This window comes from Naegleria fowleri (assembly GCF_008403515.1).
Source record: "Naegleria fowleri strain ATCC 30894 chromosome Unknown tig35, whole genome shotgun sequence".
NCBI lineage: Eukaryota > Heterolobosea > Eutetramitea > Acrasida > Naegleriidae > Naegleria > Naegleria fowleri.
In genome coordinates, this window is record NW_025407967.1 from 34,636 (window position 1) to 50,677 (window position 16,042).

At 36.8% G+C, this 16,042-nt stretch overlaps 8 protein-coding genes across 8 annotated transcripts in view; 2 read left to right on the top strand and 6 right to left on the bottom strand.

Annotated features, from left to right (window-relative positions):
- The window catches only part of FDP41_003664 (uncharacterized protein), a gene marked incomplete at both ends in the record, with an annotated part of 2,490 nt that extends 46 nt beyond the window's left edge, over positions 1–2,444 (bottom strand). The window contains one exon of the mRNA XM_044706993.1: positions 1–2,444. This exon is cut by the window's left edge and continues 46 nt beyond it. Within this exon, the coding sequence (XP_044561724.1) occupies positions 1–2,444 (2,444 nt within the window).
- Positions 2,445–2,788: 344 nt separating this feature from the next.
- FDP41_003665 (uncharacterized protein) lies at positions 2,789–4,622 on the bottom strand (the record flags this gene model as incomplete). The annotated part of the gene is made up of 2 exons (XM_044706994.1): positions 2,789–3,666; positions 3,764–4,622. The coding sequence occupies 2 exons, from the start codon at positions 4,620–4,622 to the stop codon at positions 2,789–2,791; spliced, it is 1,737 nt and encodes a 578-aa protein (XP_044561725.1).
- A 203-nt stretch (positions 4,623–4,825) lies between these two features.
- FDP41_003666 (uncharacterized protein) lies at positions 4,826–5,575 on the bottom strand (the record flags this gene model as incomplete). Its single annotated transcript, XM_044706995.1, has 2 exons — positions 4,826–5,318; positions 5,496–5,575. 2 exons carry the CDS (start codon positions 5,573–5,575, stop codon positions 4,826–4,828), a joined length of 573 nt encoding a protein of 190 aa, XP_044561726.1.
- A 506-nt stretch (positions 5,576–6,081) lies between these two features.
- On the bottom strand, positions 6,082–8,292 carry FDP41_003667 (uncharacterized protein; the record flags this gene model as incomplete). Its single annotated transcript, XM_044706996.1, has 1 exon — positions 6,082–8,292. The coding sequence occupies one exon, from the start codon at positions 8,290–8,292 to the stop codon at positions 6,082–6,084; it is 2,211 nt and encodes a 736-aa protein (XP_044561727.1).
- Positions 8,293–8,836: 544 nt separating this feature from the next.
- FDP41_003668 (uncharacterized protein) lies at positions 8,837–9,436 on the top strand (the record flags this gene model as incomplete). The annotated part of the gene is made up of 1 exon (XM_044706997.1): positions 8,837–9,436. The coding sequence occupies one exon, from the start codon at positions 8,837–8,839 to the stop codon at positions 9,434–9,436; it is 600 nt and encodes a 199-aa protein (XP_044561728.1).
- A 1,591-nt stretch (positions 9,437–11,027) lies between these two features.
- On the top strand, positions 11,028–11,627 carry FDP41_003669 (uncharacterized protein; the record flags this gene model as incomplete). The annotated part of the gene is made up of 1 exon (XM_044706998.1): positions 11,028–11,627. The coding sequence occupies one exon, from the start codon at positions 11,028–11,030 to the stop codon at positions 11,625–11,627; it is 600 nt and encodes a 199-aa protein (XP_044561729.1).
- Positions 11,628–11,932: 305 nt separating this feature from the next.
- On the bottom strand, positions 11,933–13,708 carry FDP41_003670 (uncharacterized protein; the record flags this gene model as incomplete). Its single annotated transcript, XM_044707000.1, has 1 exon — positions 11,933–13,708. One exon carries the CDS (start codon positions 13,706–13,708, stop codon positions 11,933–11,935), a length of 1,776 nt encoding a protein of 591 aa, XP_044561730.1.
- Positions 13,709–14,069: 361 nt separating this feature from the next.
- FDP41_003671 (uncharacterized protein) lies at positions 14,070–16,025 on the bottom strand (the record flags this gene model as incomplete). Its single annotated transcript, XM_044707001.1, has 1 exon — positions 14,070–16,025. The coding sequence occupies one exon, from the start codon at positions 16,023–16,025 to the stop codon at positions 14,070–14,072; it is 1,956 nt and encodes a 651-aa protein (XP_044561731.1).
- Between the last annotated feature and the right edge of the window lie 17 nt (positions 16,026–16,042).

Genomic DNA, 16,042 nt, shown 5'->3' on the forward strand with positions numbered 1-16,042 from the left:
TATCCAATATACCAAGGTGTTGTTTTCCTTGTGATACTTCCGTCAATATTTGCATAATAGGAAGATCCTTCGATTAATTCTTGTTGCATATTCGAGAATGTGACAAGACCTCTTTGAGCCACTTTGACAGTTCCAAATGAGGATCCTGAAGAAATGCAAATTCCAATCCATTTATATCCTCCTTGCCAATTTGATAATTCTGTTGATAGAACGAAATATTTGTTGTCTAATTGGTGAAGGTTGTTGTTGTTGTTGCTGTTCTTGGATTTTGGATGTTGTAAATTTGCATGCATGGCGGTGGGTGACAAATTTGTTGAACTCAATGTTGTAAACAACACTCCAAATTTGGCTATTGAGCTAATGTCGTATTGAAGAGTTTGTGGTGAAAAGGAGAGATGCTTGAACGGTGTCGAGCACACTGGATACTCATCATGTGAGAGAGTTTGTGTGGGTGTGGTACATTTGATGGTATAAAAAGATTTCATTGGTGGAGACACTTTTTGTTCGGAAGACTTTGAGGAACAGTGTTGCATTGTCAGCACGTCCAAAGAGTTCATATTGTCTTCCAAATATTCATACGTCAGAAAGACATCATATTCTCTGACACCTGGCTCGAGAACGTTTTTCGTGGAATGCACGAGCCATGCATTCGTGACACGTCCAGGAATGACTGTTGAAAAACTAGTTCCTGTCATAATTTCATAATTATTTGTCGTTGTCACGATTTGTCCATAGAGCATGGAAACAGATCCATCATGATTATTCAAACATGAGAAAATAAATTTTCCACCTAAAATATTTCTAACTTGTATATTGAGATCAGGTTTGTATCCATTCGACAATTCTGAAAATTGATAACCTTTACGACATGTTGGAATGGGTTGTGTGGAATAAATTTGAATGCCATTCAATAAAATAGCCACCGATTCAGTGGCAATGAGTGATAAAGTTTGCAAAGTTTGTTGGTCACTACTTGAATATCTATCGTCACGACTTGAATATTTTTCTTCCATGTGAAGAGTGGTTAGATCGACCGAGTAACACGAAATTCCTTGTTGTAAAGTGAGTTGTGAAATTTTAACTCGAGAAGGTTCACCATTTGAAGTGAAAGGAGAGGAAGAAGGAGATCCCTTGAATGAATCGATCGCCTCTAGTTGTGTTTGTAAATCAAATAAATAATATCGACACGTATTGTCATCGAATCGATGTGAAACAACTCCAACTTGTTTCTGAGAATCTTTAAGAATGATCGCCATCGAAGAGCTTGCTAAAATTCTTTCATTGCTCCATGCTAATTCTTCTTCAACAGAATGTTGCCAAGATGGAAATGTGTAATTATAAATTAAAATTGGATCCGATTGAAAAACATGTGACGTCTCGTTCTCGATCTGACCAATCAATAAATAGAGAAATAATTCTTTCGTTTCCGTATTTTTCACATGAATCATCATGACTGTTTGTTGAGATTCTTCCACATGATGAATGCAATGAATGAATACTTGATCAATGGTTTGTGGAATAAATGTCATGTTTTTGAAAATGTAAATGGGTTGTACATATTGTTTGCCTCCTTTTAGAATCCAACTTGACAAGATGACAGTACCATTATTGAATGATTTCGAATGAATATCAGAAAATGTCACATTGATATTATTTTGATATTCTGGTCTCACTACAAGAATAGAATCAAAATGAGGATAAAACGAAACAGTTCGAAATTGGCCTGTCACCTCTTGCGAGTAATTTGTTTGAACACTCGAATAAGAAAATCCCATTCCAAATCCCTGATACACATGTCCATTTCCATCCACTGAAACAGCTGAAAATGGAATAATTCCATTCGAAGAATCTACTGAATTTGATCCTCCCACTTGAAATTCATGAACGTCATGATTCACATAAATTGGTGACAAGACATACGCCAACACACAACTCAATAAACACAAAAACACCATATTCAAAATAAAGATCATAATATTCAATACCAAATTACAGCTTAATTTAAATTGAGTTCTTGTCATTCTTAATTGATTCATTTCCATTTCTACTTGATGAAGTAAGGGTTGAACTTCATTAATTCGAATATTTTCATAACGATTCGAGTCGTGAGGTTGTTGATGATAATGTTCTACTCGAATAGAACTACTTGTCGTCGATTTTGACATGTGGGGCAAAGATTCCGCAAATTCCAATGCTGTGGTTCCATTTCTATGATTGGCAGCAGTTTTCGAAGAGGAAGACAATTTTCGAGAAGATTTTTTCTTTTTCGTTGTAGTAATTGTTGTTGTTGTTGTTGGAGGAGGAGGAGGAGGAGGAGGATTGAGTAATGATGATGATGACGATGCGAAGGGAGTTGTTGTATTGGTGGAGCTTGCACTACTAGAAACAGAGTCACTCCGATTGCGATCAAATGTTCTTGGTGATGGCGGTGACAAGGAGGACATGAGAAGGTTTGTATTGATGATCTAACAAGAGTGTGCTGTGATGCACGTGAGAAGGTTTTCTAGTATTTATGGACGTGGTTGTGTGAAAGATGTTCTTGATTGGCGTTTTTGATTTTTTCTTTTGGTGGATGGTTCGTTTCTGCGCAGTTCATGAAAGGCGTTCGACAAATCGAGAGTGTTATTCGATAATAGGTGGGAGAGAATGTTGTTGTGTGGATTTTATTGGAATTGGATTCGGAAGGTGAGTCAAATGTCTTCATTGGAATCCAAAATGCCAACTCGAGTCGCTCCCGTGTGTAGATATATTCAAAAGGGATGAAGCAAAGATTCATCACATTCATTGTTTAATCATTGACCTGATCTTCAGAGATTGGATTATTGATAAAAGCAGAATCATCTAATTCAATGATGGACCAAAAATCTTTCAATAGTTCCATCACACGAGGAATCTTGGGAAGCTTTTTGGCGTTTAGTCTCATCAAATCGTGTGCCACTGCAACATTTTTGATGGCATAATCTGAATCGTGCGAATCCACAATTGGGAATTTACAATAGCGTTGTGAAAAGTGGGTCAAAATGGTTCGATAGGCGTTCATCTTTTCACCAACCTGAATGGCCTCATGTGAACATGAATGCTTCTTGTTTACAGCATCTTGAAGAAGTGCAGCTTCAAACGTTGACTCGTGAATCAGCACCGTGCAGTCTTTGCCAGCGTCAATGAGGCGTTGGCAAGGTCGTGTATCTCCTGAAAATACCACTTTCCATCCTTTTTGATGAGTCACAACAATACCATGTGCCTCACTGCATGTGTGGTCGACTGGTACATTGACCATTGATTTTAAGCCGAGAGGAGCCAAGACACGATCGATTAATATCTTATCTGGACTGTAAGTGTCAGGAGTAATGTTTTTCATGGGCACAAAATCAAAGGCAAACTTCGTATCGCTCGAGCAACAAATGTATTCGGAGAGAGCAACCTTGATACGATTTTGAGCAACAATGACCACCTTGTCGTTTGTCAATTCAGAACGTTCTTCCAAAAAGTGTGCCAATCCCAAGTGATGGTCTGCATGCAAGTGAGAAATCCAAATGCATTTTAGTTTTTTCAAAATGGCCTCTGCTTTTTCTTTTCCACATGCTCTGTAAATTTGAGACAATGTTCCTTCTCCACAGTCAAACAGAATTGCTCCACGATCGAACAAGTTCAATAAAATACCAGTCACTGTGGGAATTGTTAGCACGTGTGTTAATAATTGAGAAATAATGTGAAAATGTGAGATGAAATGTAACAACTTGCACCACTACCAACAACAACTTACCATTTCTATACTTGGATGGAATAGAAGAACCAGTTCCCAAGAAAATTATTTCAAATTCCTCATCACTACATTTCTTTAAAATATTGGCTTGTGGATGAGATTCGGTCTGATTCAAGTCACTTTCCTTGGCAACTCTTTCCTTGTAGTCATTCAAATGTTTGGCAATGGCTGGATAATTTTGGTAAAAGGTTTGCTCAACTTGTTCTGGATCAATTTTGTGAATATACGGTACTTTGCTATTGTCTATGCCTCTATATCGAACTGGAATAAGATTGTATCTCATTAAACTTTCTCCATATACCACTTTTGCATTTGGATGCTGCTCAATGACTTGTGATCTATTTGAGTCAGAGTCACTCTTGTAATTCGGTGTTAAACATTGAGTAAATAATTCCTTATCAACTAGACTGAACTCTGTAATGTTCGTACAGGAGGAAACAAATGATGAGGCATCCTTTGAGGAGTCTTCATTTACAATGACATGATCGCATTCCTTATGAAACTTATCCATAAATTCTCGATATTGAGGAGTTGTGAGAATATGATGAGGAACACAGTGTATCACCGATACTACCGTGCTCATGTACTTTTCAAAGTGTTTGTTTGACAACAAACTTGTCAAGTAATGCTCATTAGGGCAATTAATAATTAGTACTTCTGAACCAGGTGTTGGAGGACTAATAATATCTTCAGGTTTGATGGTACGTCCGTTCACTTGTATGGTTTCACCTTTGACAAGTCTTCCTCTGTCTGCTCCAACAATGCCAAGCAGGTTGGCTTTTTCAGCATCAAATTTACCTGGAATGTCTGCAGTCTTGCATAAAAAGCATAGACAATAATCAGCCATGGTTGGATGCATGTGTTTAAGCATTTCTCTGAGAGACTCATTTTGAGTAATTTCAAACTCGCCTAATGGTTGAATGTTCAAGCGGTTTTTAAAGCTATAATAACATGCCTCACTCTCCTTTTTTTGCTTTTTTTTTCATGGGAGAAAGGTCTGTACTTTGAGAATCACGACCGCTGCTATTTGATGACGAGGTATTTTTGTTGTTGTCATTCTTCTTAGTTGAGAAGAGAAAAATCCCAAGATAAATTTCCAACAATATTTGACGAGTGTTTTCTAAAGCTGCCATTAGCATTTCGTAATACGAATGGCGCTCCAAAATCACATTGCTGTAAGTGGGAGTGGTAATCTCCTCTTGAAGCACGGTCACTTTTTAACAGTAAACCTCGTACTGTAAGATTTTCATCGCTATGAAAAAGATAATCTTGGTCTAGTTGATGTTCCATCATTTGATTCAACATAATCTTAAAATGCATTGAAGTTTTCACAAACGGCCTCAATGATGTTAAATAATGCCACAAATTGGGAGGTCCATACAAGTGAAGTTTGTTGGCGGGTTGCAATTCGGAAGACGTAATAATTGCTCCTGGTAAACCTCCCAAATAGGTTGGTGAAATGTGTGGAATGAAAATATGATCCAAATTAGAGAATATACGCACTCCACATTCGGTACAGAAACGGTTTAGATTTTCGGAGCAATTGAATAGATATCTATTGTGAGAGAAAGAACGAAGTGGATTCGTAAAAGAATATTATCCACGATTAAAAATCATGGTGATTTGAAAAGGATGATAATGACAAACAAATAATTTTACAAGTCGAGCCGAGAGAAACAACACATAAAAGATGGGATTATTCTGAATACATACAATCCGAGAAAATACATACCTCTTTCCATTTGTAAAGAACGATATCGTTGTCTCTCCCTCATTATTGGGCACGAGCAAAATCTCGTAGAAAGTGTGCATATTTTTTACGACAAGGCTTTGAGAGATGTGTCGGCAAGGAGAGGACGAAGAAGAATGGATGATGAGAAAAGAGGAGCGATGATGATGCGTTTTTGAGAATGAAGAAGGGAATGGGGTGATGATGCTACTACTCAAGGTGGGAATTTTTTGTTTGTTATTGGTGTAATGGTCGTGGGTGGTTTTCGAGATGGAGGAGGGTGATGATTTATGGGAAAGGGCAGTGTTGGAGCTTTCGCTACTATGAATAAAACGTTCGAACGAACGTTTGCTTTTTTGCTGATGTTGTTGATTTAATTCCGATGACAAATGAAAACCGAATTGTATCATTTGATGATGGCTCGGACAGAGATTCTTGCCACTTTCAAAACAAAAAGTTTTACGAGCATTCACAAATTTTATCATTTTTTTCTTTCTGAGTGAGGCTTGCGCGAAGAATTGAATGTCATAATCCAATCACTGATGAGCTTTGAGGTATCTATCATTATTATAGATCATGTTGTTCTTCATTATGGTGTGCCTGAACTGTATAAGGGCTCATCGAATTCATTGTTTTCATCGTCGTCGAACAATTCGTCATTTTGATGCTGTTCGTTGTTTGGGCTATTCAAAGAATCAATGTCCTCAAAGGTTTTGAACTGTTTAAGGTCGTGTCGAGACTGTGGTTGTTTTGATTTGTTGTTAGAATGATGTGTTTTAGCAGAGGACTTGGATGGAATGATTGATACAAGAGGCACGTCTTCTTCGTCGCTGTCACCATCATTGTCATCCGTGAAAGAGGATGATTTTTTTCGTTTCATTGTTTGATTTCGAGCAGCCGAGGATTGCGTAGAAGCGTGTTGTTGTTTTGTGGATGATGAGAGCGGTACATTCTTGTTCTTCTTTTTGGCAGAGAGCACGGGAGTGTTATGCGAGTTCAACCTCGAATTCAGCAACAGGAGGGCATCTTCGGGTAACAAGTCCTCTCCGGTTCCTGATAAATCAAGGTCATCACTATTGGTTTTTGAGTTGCTTGTGGTTCGTATCATTTGACTTGATTTTGGAATGGGAGTAGCTGAGAGAACTCCTGTTGTCATTAAGGGTCGTGTGACACTTGAGGGTGTCGATGGAGTACAAAGGGGAGGACTCGAAGAAATCGTCGTCATGTGATCTTTCTGCTCATTTGAGGCTGTGTCACCTGTGGAGGCTATTGTGGATGAGGTTGGACGTGGTGGTTCACCTGCGGGCATGATGTTCTGGTGCTTTTCATCTTCCGTTAGGAGATTGGCTTTGGAAGTTGCAAAAGAATGTCCCTGCTGTTCATTGTTCATTTCTTCTTCTGCCTTATTTGAGCTGTCACCACTGAGATCCATTTCGTGATCATTTCTACAAGTATTGGTGGTGGATTTCTTGCAATGGTGGTCATCTTCGTTATTGTCGGTAACATTCTGATCGTCACTCTTCATTGTTGTACACATCGTTGGCAGGTCATGCTGCTTATTATCGGTCGATACAGAGGTAGGTTCATGATTTTTCATGAATGAATGCGTCTGGGGTGTGGTTGTTGTAGTTTCTTTCATCTTCTCACTTTGAGGTCTTTGTTGTATCTTTTCAGGAGGAGGAGGAGGCGGGGTAGGTTTAATGATACCGACCCCATATTTCAGGGCAACATCTTGAATAGAAGCAATGAAATCGAATAAATCCTCATCAGATAAACGGTCAATTTGCTTGAGCATAGGCACTTTGATACCAGTGGTGTGGTCTTCTCTCTTGGCAGTGACCTTAGGGTTTTGTTGCGACCATTTCGATAAATCTAACCCATTCAAGATTAATCCTAACCTCTTGATGAGTATTCTCTGAAAATGAGAGACAAATTCTCTCTCTTTGATGAGTGTCGTTTTCATGCATGATTGTTGGGGAGTTGTCACTGCGCCCGAGTTTACTGAACCAGCAGCACCCGACTCCAAGGCCATACAATACCGAAACAATTGTGATATGAGAAAGTGATTAGTTTCACTAAAGTTTGAAAGTAACTTGTTGAATTCGCTCAATCTGGTCAGAACGGTATCAATTTCAAGAGTAATTTCAGTAATTTGTTTGTACAATTGTTTTGCCATGCATTTCACGAGAGCAATGCAAGGTGATACATAAACGTTAGCAGTCGGAGTTGGATACATTCTTAGGGTGGAGGAAGTGATGGGATTTCCTGAATTTTCTTGCACTGTTGAAACCGTTACATATAATCTGGACATGAGATTAAGCATAGACATCCACAATAGTTTCAAACGGTGAGTTTGTAAGTTACATGAAACGATGGTTTTTGCCTCTTCCGATCTCAGGTATCGTCCAATCAGGGTCATTGGAATATTGAAACTCTCACATATTGAGTCCAGGGAAAAGAAGGAAAGAGCATGTTCTATGGATGAATTTTCATGATCATCCGAGGCGGAGTGTGTACATGGATGATTGATATTATTATTGTTGTTACTATTGTTACTAGTATTATTCTTATGGATGAGAAGATTATTTCTTCTTCGGAGAGAAGCATCTTTCAAGTCGGAAATAAAGCCTTCTTCTTGTTGCTTTTGTTGAGGTTGATGATTCATATCCATCAAAACTAAATGCCCTGTTTTTTCATTGAAAATTCTCTTCCTTCGTGCGAAATTTGGAATCGAGAGAGGAAAGTGGTTGCACGATGATGATGATGATGTGAAGTTATTCTGAAAGCGATGATTTTGCATTTTTTTCCTTGTTCTACCGCACACTCGAAGCAACAAATAGTCTCTTCATTCGCTAATTCACCATTGAGGATTGAACATCAATGAATACCAGTGGTGGTGTGCAATAAGTTACGTAGCCTTCAGGGATAATAAAAGTATATTTTGTTCTTTCGATCATCGAACCGTCATTGAAACCAATTTTGTCGACACATTACATGAAGGAGGTTGGTGTTCTCATATTGAAGATGTCCATAAATTAACAGGTAACGAATCAGGGATGGACATTTTTAAATATAAAAACATGTCCAACCAGATTGGGTTGAATTTTACTAATAATAATAATATTTTAAGACTATAATAAGAAAGGTTTGTTTTCGTTTCAAAATTTTAAGGATCATCGCCCTCTCACCAGTCAAGTCTCACTGTCAAAATGTCTAATGAATTCCACATCTCTCATAGATACTCCATGTTGTCAATTCTAAATCATTTAAATGCACCTAAAAGGAACATCTTGCTCTCATTTTCAATGTATTAAAAAACACCAAATTGCTAATTGATTCACGTCATGCTTCCTTCTCGTTCCATTTCATTCCTATTAAAAATTGCCTTCTTTTTGTTTCTTCTCTCGTCCACAAACATCATTTCTCTTCTTCATGCTCAACACCAATTAATCCAACTTTTCAAAGGACATTCTTGCAAGGGAAAACCCTTGAACCAAATTTACAGCGTCTCCTCCTCTTCTTGTCAGAAGATGGGTTGCTACTCTGTTGGTGAATCGAGTTATACCATTTCTTGTCCTGACACTCTTCCAAACTCACCTCAATTAGGTGAATACATGACAAAATTCTACAGTGATCCAAAATGTACTGGAAATCCATCGCGTGTTTTTATTTATAGATTGAATACTTGTATTCAAGCTTCTAAACAAAAGTTTGGCTCTTACATGTATAAGGGTTGTCAATCTTTTGTGACTTACAGTGATGATCATTGTCAACAAGAACTCGAGACGAAACCTCTTACGAATATTGATTGTTTTAAAGGAAAGAACATTCAATGCCTTGATGCTGCAATGAAAAGTAGTAGTAATAGTATTAGTAGAATGATTGGAATTGTGACCACATGGTCCTTGATGGTTGCAGTCTTGATGGTGATCGATTCCTTGTGAATCACATTGATTGGGAACACGAGATTGTTTGGAATACACACAAATTACACCACTATTTGTTCCTTGTTTGTCCCGTTTGTAAATGATACTTGTTGAATATGAAATAAAAGATGAAATAAAAGATAGGACATGATTGGATCTCTTTCTTATAACAACCATAAGAATCAAAGGATGCTCATGTTCTTCGACAAGAACAACAATATTGTAACCACATTTGGAGAACTAGTGGGAGATGATTATGCTTAAAGATTCCACAGTTTAACGACTTTATATACAATAATGATTCCCTCTGAAGAAAACCCTTATATTGTTTATAGAATATTCTATATTCAACATAATGATCCCATGAACTGATTTCATTGCAAACATCCTAGAAACATCCTAGAAACATCCTAGAAACACCAAGCATAGGATGGACCCCAACAGTTGCAAGTACATGGACATCCATAGATGCGACAAGTACCAGTGTTATAATCAAAGATACACCATCCTCCACATAATCCTTGGCTGAAATGAACTATTGTTCCAAGAAGTAAAACCAAAACCAGAAACACCATGAGAAAGCTCGTCTTCATTTTGTTGTTGTGAATTTGCAAAGATCAACACAATGTCAAGAGATTTTAAGGTTATTAAAGATTTGGAAATTTACTTTAATATCTTAATTAAAAATCAAAATTGTCATTTAGTTGGATTTGAGAAAAGTAAAATGGGAAATTGTTTTAAAATATTCAAAAGAAGAGATTGAGAACATTGGTTGTGAAAAAAACGTCTCCGTTTTTGAGAATAGGATTTTACATTTTCATTTGTTAAATTTATCTATAATTTTCATATCACATGGATGAGAACGAGAAGAATTGCCGAATCAGAATTAAAAATTAATATAATAGACCTGTGAAACACATTCTAAGGGGATTCATGGTTTCGTTGTTTGGTATTTAAAGTAATGAAACAAATGGGGTTGACTTTCGATGTTTGAAACGATTTTCTGCTTTTATTGTCAATTAGTCTTATCAGAAGATTCCCAAGTTTTAAGGTTTTAAGCAAGAAGGAGATCACAATGAAGGCAAGGAAGCCATTTGGCATCAAAATTTAATTAAAAATTATTGTAAGAGTTCGTCAATCAACCTTCTGGTCTACAACAACATTTGGTGACATTAACGGTTGACAATGTATTTCCTTATTTAAAGATGAAAGGAATTTCCAACTTGTCACTTTGGTCTGTGGAGTAGTTGGAATATTGCCATTATATTACCTGTCATTGAAGATGTCACTTATTATTAGTAAAGAACCATTTCATTTCAGTACTGAAATTGACAAGTAGTCGTGTGAAATAATCTAATTATGGAAGAAAGATTCTCTGTTTGGTGATCTTCATTCTCGATATGTTCCAAAAAGGAAAGTTGATTTGCTCCTACCTCTACTGTTTTATGATAACTAAATTAACAACAGCTTGTCCCATTCTCGGTCAAATGAAATCCAAACACAACTCTATCATCTCATTTACTGTTTGTTGGTGTCCTTTAAATTCCCTTTTCGAAACGCCATCTGTCATTTCAAATCAAAAAAAAAACATCTGTTAGTTAGACACAAAATGAAAGTTTCTATTCGTTCCAATCCATTCCTTTTGAGCTTTGCTGCTGCATTCGTGTTGCTTGTTCTCTCATCCACCACCATTTCTCCTGTTCAAGCACAATATGAGTTGATCCAAACATTCCCATCTCTCACCTGTAATGGAACATCTTTGGTTCAACAGTACAACATGACCTATTCTTGTAAACCTCAAAATTGCTCCACCAATGTCCCTCCATCAATGGGTGGATTGAGTACCACAACCACTTGCACCAACACTGCTCCACTCTCTCCAAAAGTTGGAGAACGCATGTCAATCCGTTACAGTGATCTAAAATGTTCAGGAAATGTAACACTTGTGTCTATTGTTGCATTGGATGCTTGTATTCCATCTTTTAACACAACCTTTGGCTCTTACATGTATAAGGGTTGCAATTCTTTGGTGACTTACAGTGATCAAAATTGTCAAAATATGCTCAATTTAGGTTCCACTGGTAGCCATGATTGCTTTTTTGGAACAATAATTAAGTGCACTACTTCTGCAGGCTTTATGGTGAGAAATAGCGCTGCAATTGTGATTTCAGTAATGATTGCTGTCATGATGATGATCTTTTCCATGTAAATAGGATCGACTGCAGTCACGAGAAAGAGATGCGAATGAAAAGCATTTCAAATAAATTACAACATTGTTGTATATCTTTATTGTTCAAATGTGAAATTTTGTTTACGAGGAATTGTGTGGAAATGTTTGCAGATCATCACCACATTCCTCTTAAACAACAAGCGTTAACGGACAACACTGACGAAATAGTTTGTAAAGAACTTCTTACTGTTTTTTCATTCCTCAAAATTCTTGGTCTTTTAAGTTGTGATCGAAGTTACAAACCCTTTAGTTTCTTTCCTTTCATTAAGAAATTGAAAACAAATTTATTGAAGTGAAATAAACTTGTCTGATTGAAATTCTTCATAAAAAATTATTTTGGTTGAGGATGTTATTTTCTTCCTTAATTCCTCGTAATTCAAAGCATAATTACGATAGATTGTCAAATAGTGAGGACATAAATGGTTCACAATGTCAAGTAATGTCTGTTCATGAAACAAGTCTGTCAACAATTCTAAATGCTTCAAATGTTTCAAAGATGATCCAGAAGCAAGATTTACCAAAAAATTGTTCATTGCAAAGAGTCCATTCGATATGCTCAAATAGGTTAATTTTGGAAAATTAGATGTGGATAAATAGGAACCATCAATTTCCTCAAACTTTCTAGCATTGGATGAATATGAAAATATCAGAGTTGTCAAGTTAATGAGAGAACCATCACATATATCTCTCATTCCTTCACAAGAGATTGGAGATCCAAAAACAAGTGATTTCAAATGATTCATTCTTGAAATATATTTGATATCCTTCATGTTAACATTGGTACGGTCTAATTGTAAATCAATCAAATTTGGTAATTTAGAGATGTGACACATGCAACCCGATCCCAAATTGTTGTTATAGAACTTTAAAAAAGTTAGGTTTAGAAAAGTGTCACAAAATTTTTGAATTGCATATTCAGAGACTTCAGAGGTTGTTTGTGATCTATAGTTGCAAAAATGTTTCAAATTATTGGTCTTCATATTACACAACTCAAGCAAACCATCATTGTCAGAACGAATTTCAAGATGAATCATGTTTTGTAAGGATGACAGGTATTTGTATGCTTTTAAACAACTCGTCCGACCGTCGAAAGGTTCGGCCAAACATAGTTTTTCAATTGAAGTAATCTTGCTGATATGCAACAAGCAATCATCGTCAAGTGTCTCACATGAAATTAATGACAATTCTTTCCAAGGAATTCCACTATTTAACACATTCATTATTCCTTCTTTACACAAAAGATGTCGACGTGAAGTAAAACAGCAAAGTGATGGAAACTTTGATGAGTCAATTCGTGGAACATGTTTGACAGATCCATCGATATATGGACCAGCAATTTCAACAAATTCAAGTTTTTTCAAATTTCTCAATTTGTCAGATGTCAACAAGAATTCAGCCCCTTCGTTTCCAACCCCATTTCCAATGGTAAGATGTGTCAAATTTTTCAACTTTGAGTTGGAAAGAATTAATCCAGCTCTTTTTCCAATATTATTTCCAATCAATGTCAATTCTGTAAGTCTCTCCAATCTGGTGCATAGAATTCTCAAATTTTCCTCACTCACTTCAACATTAATCAATTTCAAATTTGTGAGTGTTGAACAATGTTTTGAAGGAATATCTTTGGTGATGATATTGGTTGACTCTAAGGTCAATGATTCAACCTTTTTCGAATTGAATAATCTTTTAAACACTGATCGTTCAAATGTAACATTTTTGTTTCCAACCTTTCCATGGATAAAGAACTCGGAGAATATTTCATTCAAGTCACCTTTGATCAATCCACTCATTTCATTCAGAGATTGAAACATGAAATTTGAGGCACTGTAGTGAACAGAAAAACATTGAACTCCTTTCACTTTGGTCGTTTTGACAATTCTTCTCCATTCGGAACACACACCAGCAAATGAAATGATAGTTTTTTCATCAAAATATGGAATGATGTGATCGGAAATTATTTCTTTACTCAATTTCAAAAGAGAGGTGATGGTGTCTATCGGTTCATTGGAATCATGTTGATCCAAATTTTCATCAACGAAACAATAGGTGAAGAACTTGGACATTTTTTCAATTATTATTAATTTTTAGTTTTAATTTATTAAGGACGATGAATTGCTAACAAGGTGGAAATACCATGATAAAAGAGAAAATTGCCTTTGCGGTTTAAAATCAATGAACCTATTAATTCACGACCTAGTTTTAAAGTCATCCTTAATTATTTTAACAAATTCAGTATTTACCCAAATCATGATCTGGGATGATAAGTCCGATGAATTGTTGTTCTCAACCAAAAATTTGCATCAACTCTAGAACAAACAATTAAGATGGTGTCCATCCCTCATGTGAGCGAACTAAGAATGTTATTTCCAACAAATGAATCACACCTTGCAATGCGAAACAATCATTTACTGCACCTGGACATTGCTAATGATTGATTTTCGACGTCGGTGAGGAGGTGAGATCCTTGACTGGCTCGTCGAAATCTCTTGAGCATGATATTTCGCTTTGGCTATCAGACAATAACTTGACACAGTGAGAGGAGGAGGTTGATGATGGATGAGTTCCAGCTCCACTCGTACCCCTCACGTTAATCGAAGACACAGAGTGAGTATTCTCTTGAAGGGATTCCCTTAAAAAACGCACCTGTTGAAGCAATTCTTCTTTCTCCATTAACAGAAGATCATTTGCTTTCTTCAGCTCTGAAATGGTTTCTTGATGTGACACTTCCCGTCTTTTCAATTGTTTTTCCAACCGTTGCACATACTTCTCTGATTGAGACAGATTTTTCTGAGCTGTTTTTGTTCGTGTTCGTTCCTGTTGCAATTTTTCTTTCAGTCGACAATTTTCTTCTTTCAAAGAATCGATCATGGAATTTTGAATTTCTATTTGAAGTAGCAACTCTTTGATCTCGCTTACTGATTGGGTATGAATCTTGTTCGGCGAGGAATGAGTAGAGGCTGTGGAGTTTAAATAATCTTGAGGAGAATTGGTCAATTTTCGTGTTCTGTCCGTGAGAGGTTCATGTTGATCCATGTCATTCGAGAGCAACCTATCCAGTAAATTAGAAATATCTTGAGTAAGACGAATCCTCGTTTGATCGGTGATCTTTTCATTCTCATATCGTTCTTTGATTTGCTTTATCTTGTCTCGCAGTTCATTAATGACCTGTTCTTGCTCTGAACTGTTTGAATGTTGAAGAGAATGTCGTGTGTCTTTCTTGGATATTGTTATGGGTCGTATGGAGGAAGCACTTAAAATGGTTTGAGAAAGCTTGACAATAGGAGAGTGATCCGCATTGGGAATTTTCATGTTTAAGGTTGAGTTGATCGATGAGAGTTCTTCTTTGGTTAAATGACGAGACATGGATCGGTTGCCCGAAGATTTCTTGACCGGAGAAGGTGCTTCTGCCCGTGATAAATAACGTTCCATCTCTGTGACTTGAGAAACAAATTGTTCCTCAAGATTGTTTTTCTCTTCTGTTATTTTATCGAGAGCAGATTTGAGTTCCTTATTTTTTTGAAGCATCGAGTTCAATAACTCATCTTGCGAAACTGAAGTGATTTCAGATGAAGAAATGGGGCCCATGGAATTGCTGGGAGGCTTTGATTCTGTGCTTTCCCTTAAATTTAATTTGGGAATAAGGATTTGCAGATCGTCTTTCTCCTCTTCAGAAAGAGAACTGTCGAGAGGGTTCATGTAGAAATGTGAGTTGCCCGGTATTGAATTAATGCGGTTATTTTTGAAAGGAGAAGTTTTGTGTTGAGCCCCAGAAAAGCTTGAAACGTCTTTCATTTGTTTTTTTCGGTCTCCACTTCGTAAAATTGCAGATCTTACGAGGCGTTCAACTTTTTGCTTTTGTTCTTCCAAATCCTCGGAATTGTTTTCCACGGTTGAAGTTAATATTTTGTTTTGATAAATGTTTACATTTTCAACATGTTGTCCATGTCGAACATTATGGCCGCTTTCTGGAGCCTTTTGCCGAATAATGAGCTCTTTGCTCTCTTGATTTTCAAAATTATGTTTTGTATCCTCCTTACGGCCGTTCATTGAATGAAGCTCCACCAATACATTATTTTCTTCATCCTCCTCATAATCACCGCCATAATGAGCACGATAAAGTTCCAACTGATCCGAAAAATCATCCACTTGCTCATTCAAAAAATCGTTGGTGCTCCTTCCACTACTCGTACTGCTGGTGTCGGAATCGCTATTTCGCTCATCATCTTGCTGCTCATTCTCAGAAGGCACCACTGTACTCAAAAACCTCTTTGCAGATATCACTCCAAAAGATGAAACGGAGGTATCATGACTAGAACCTTCTCTCCCAGATAATGAGGAATTGATTGAGGAAGCAATCGAGCGAGCTGAAAGAGTTTTCATTTTTTTTTAATGTTTGT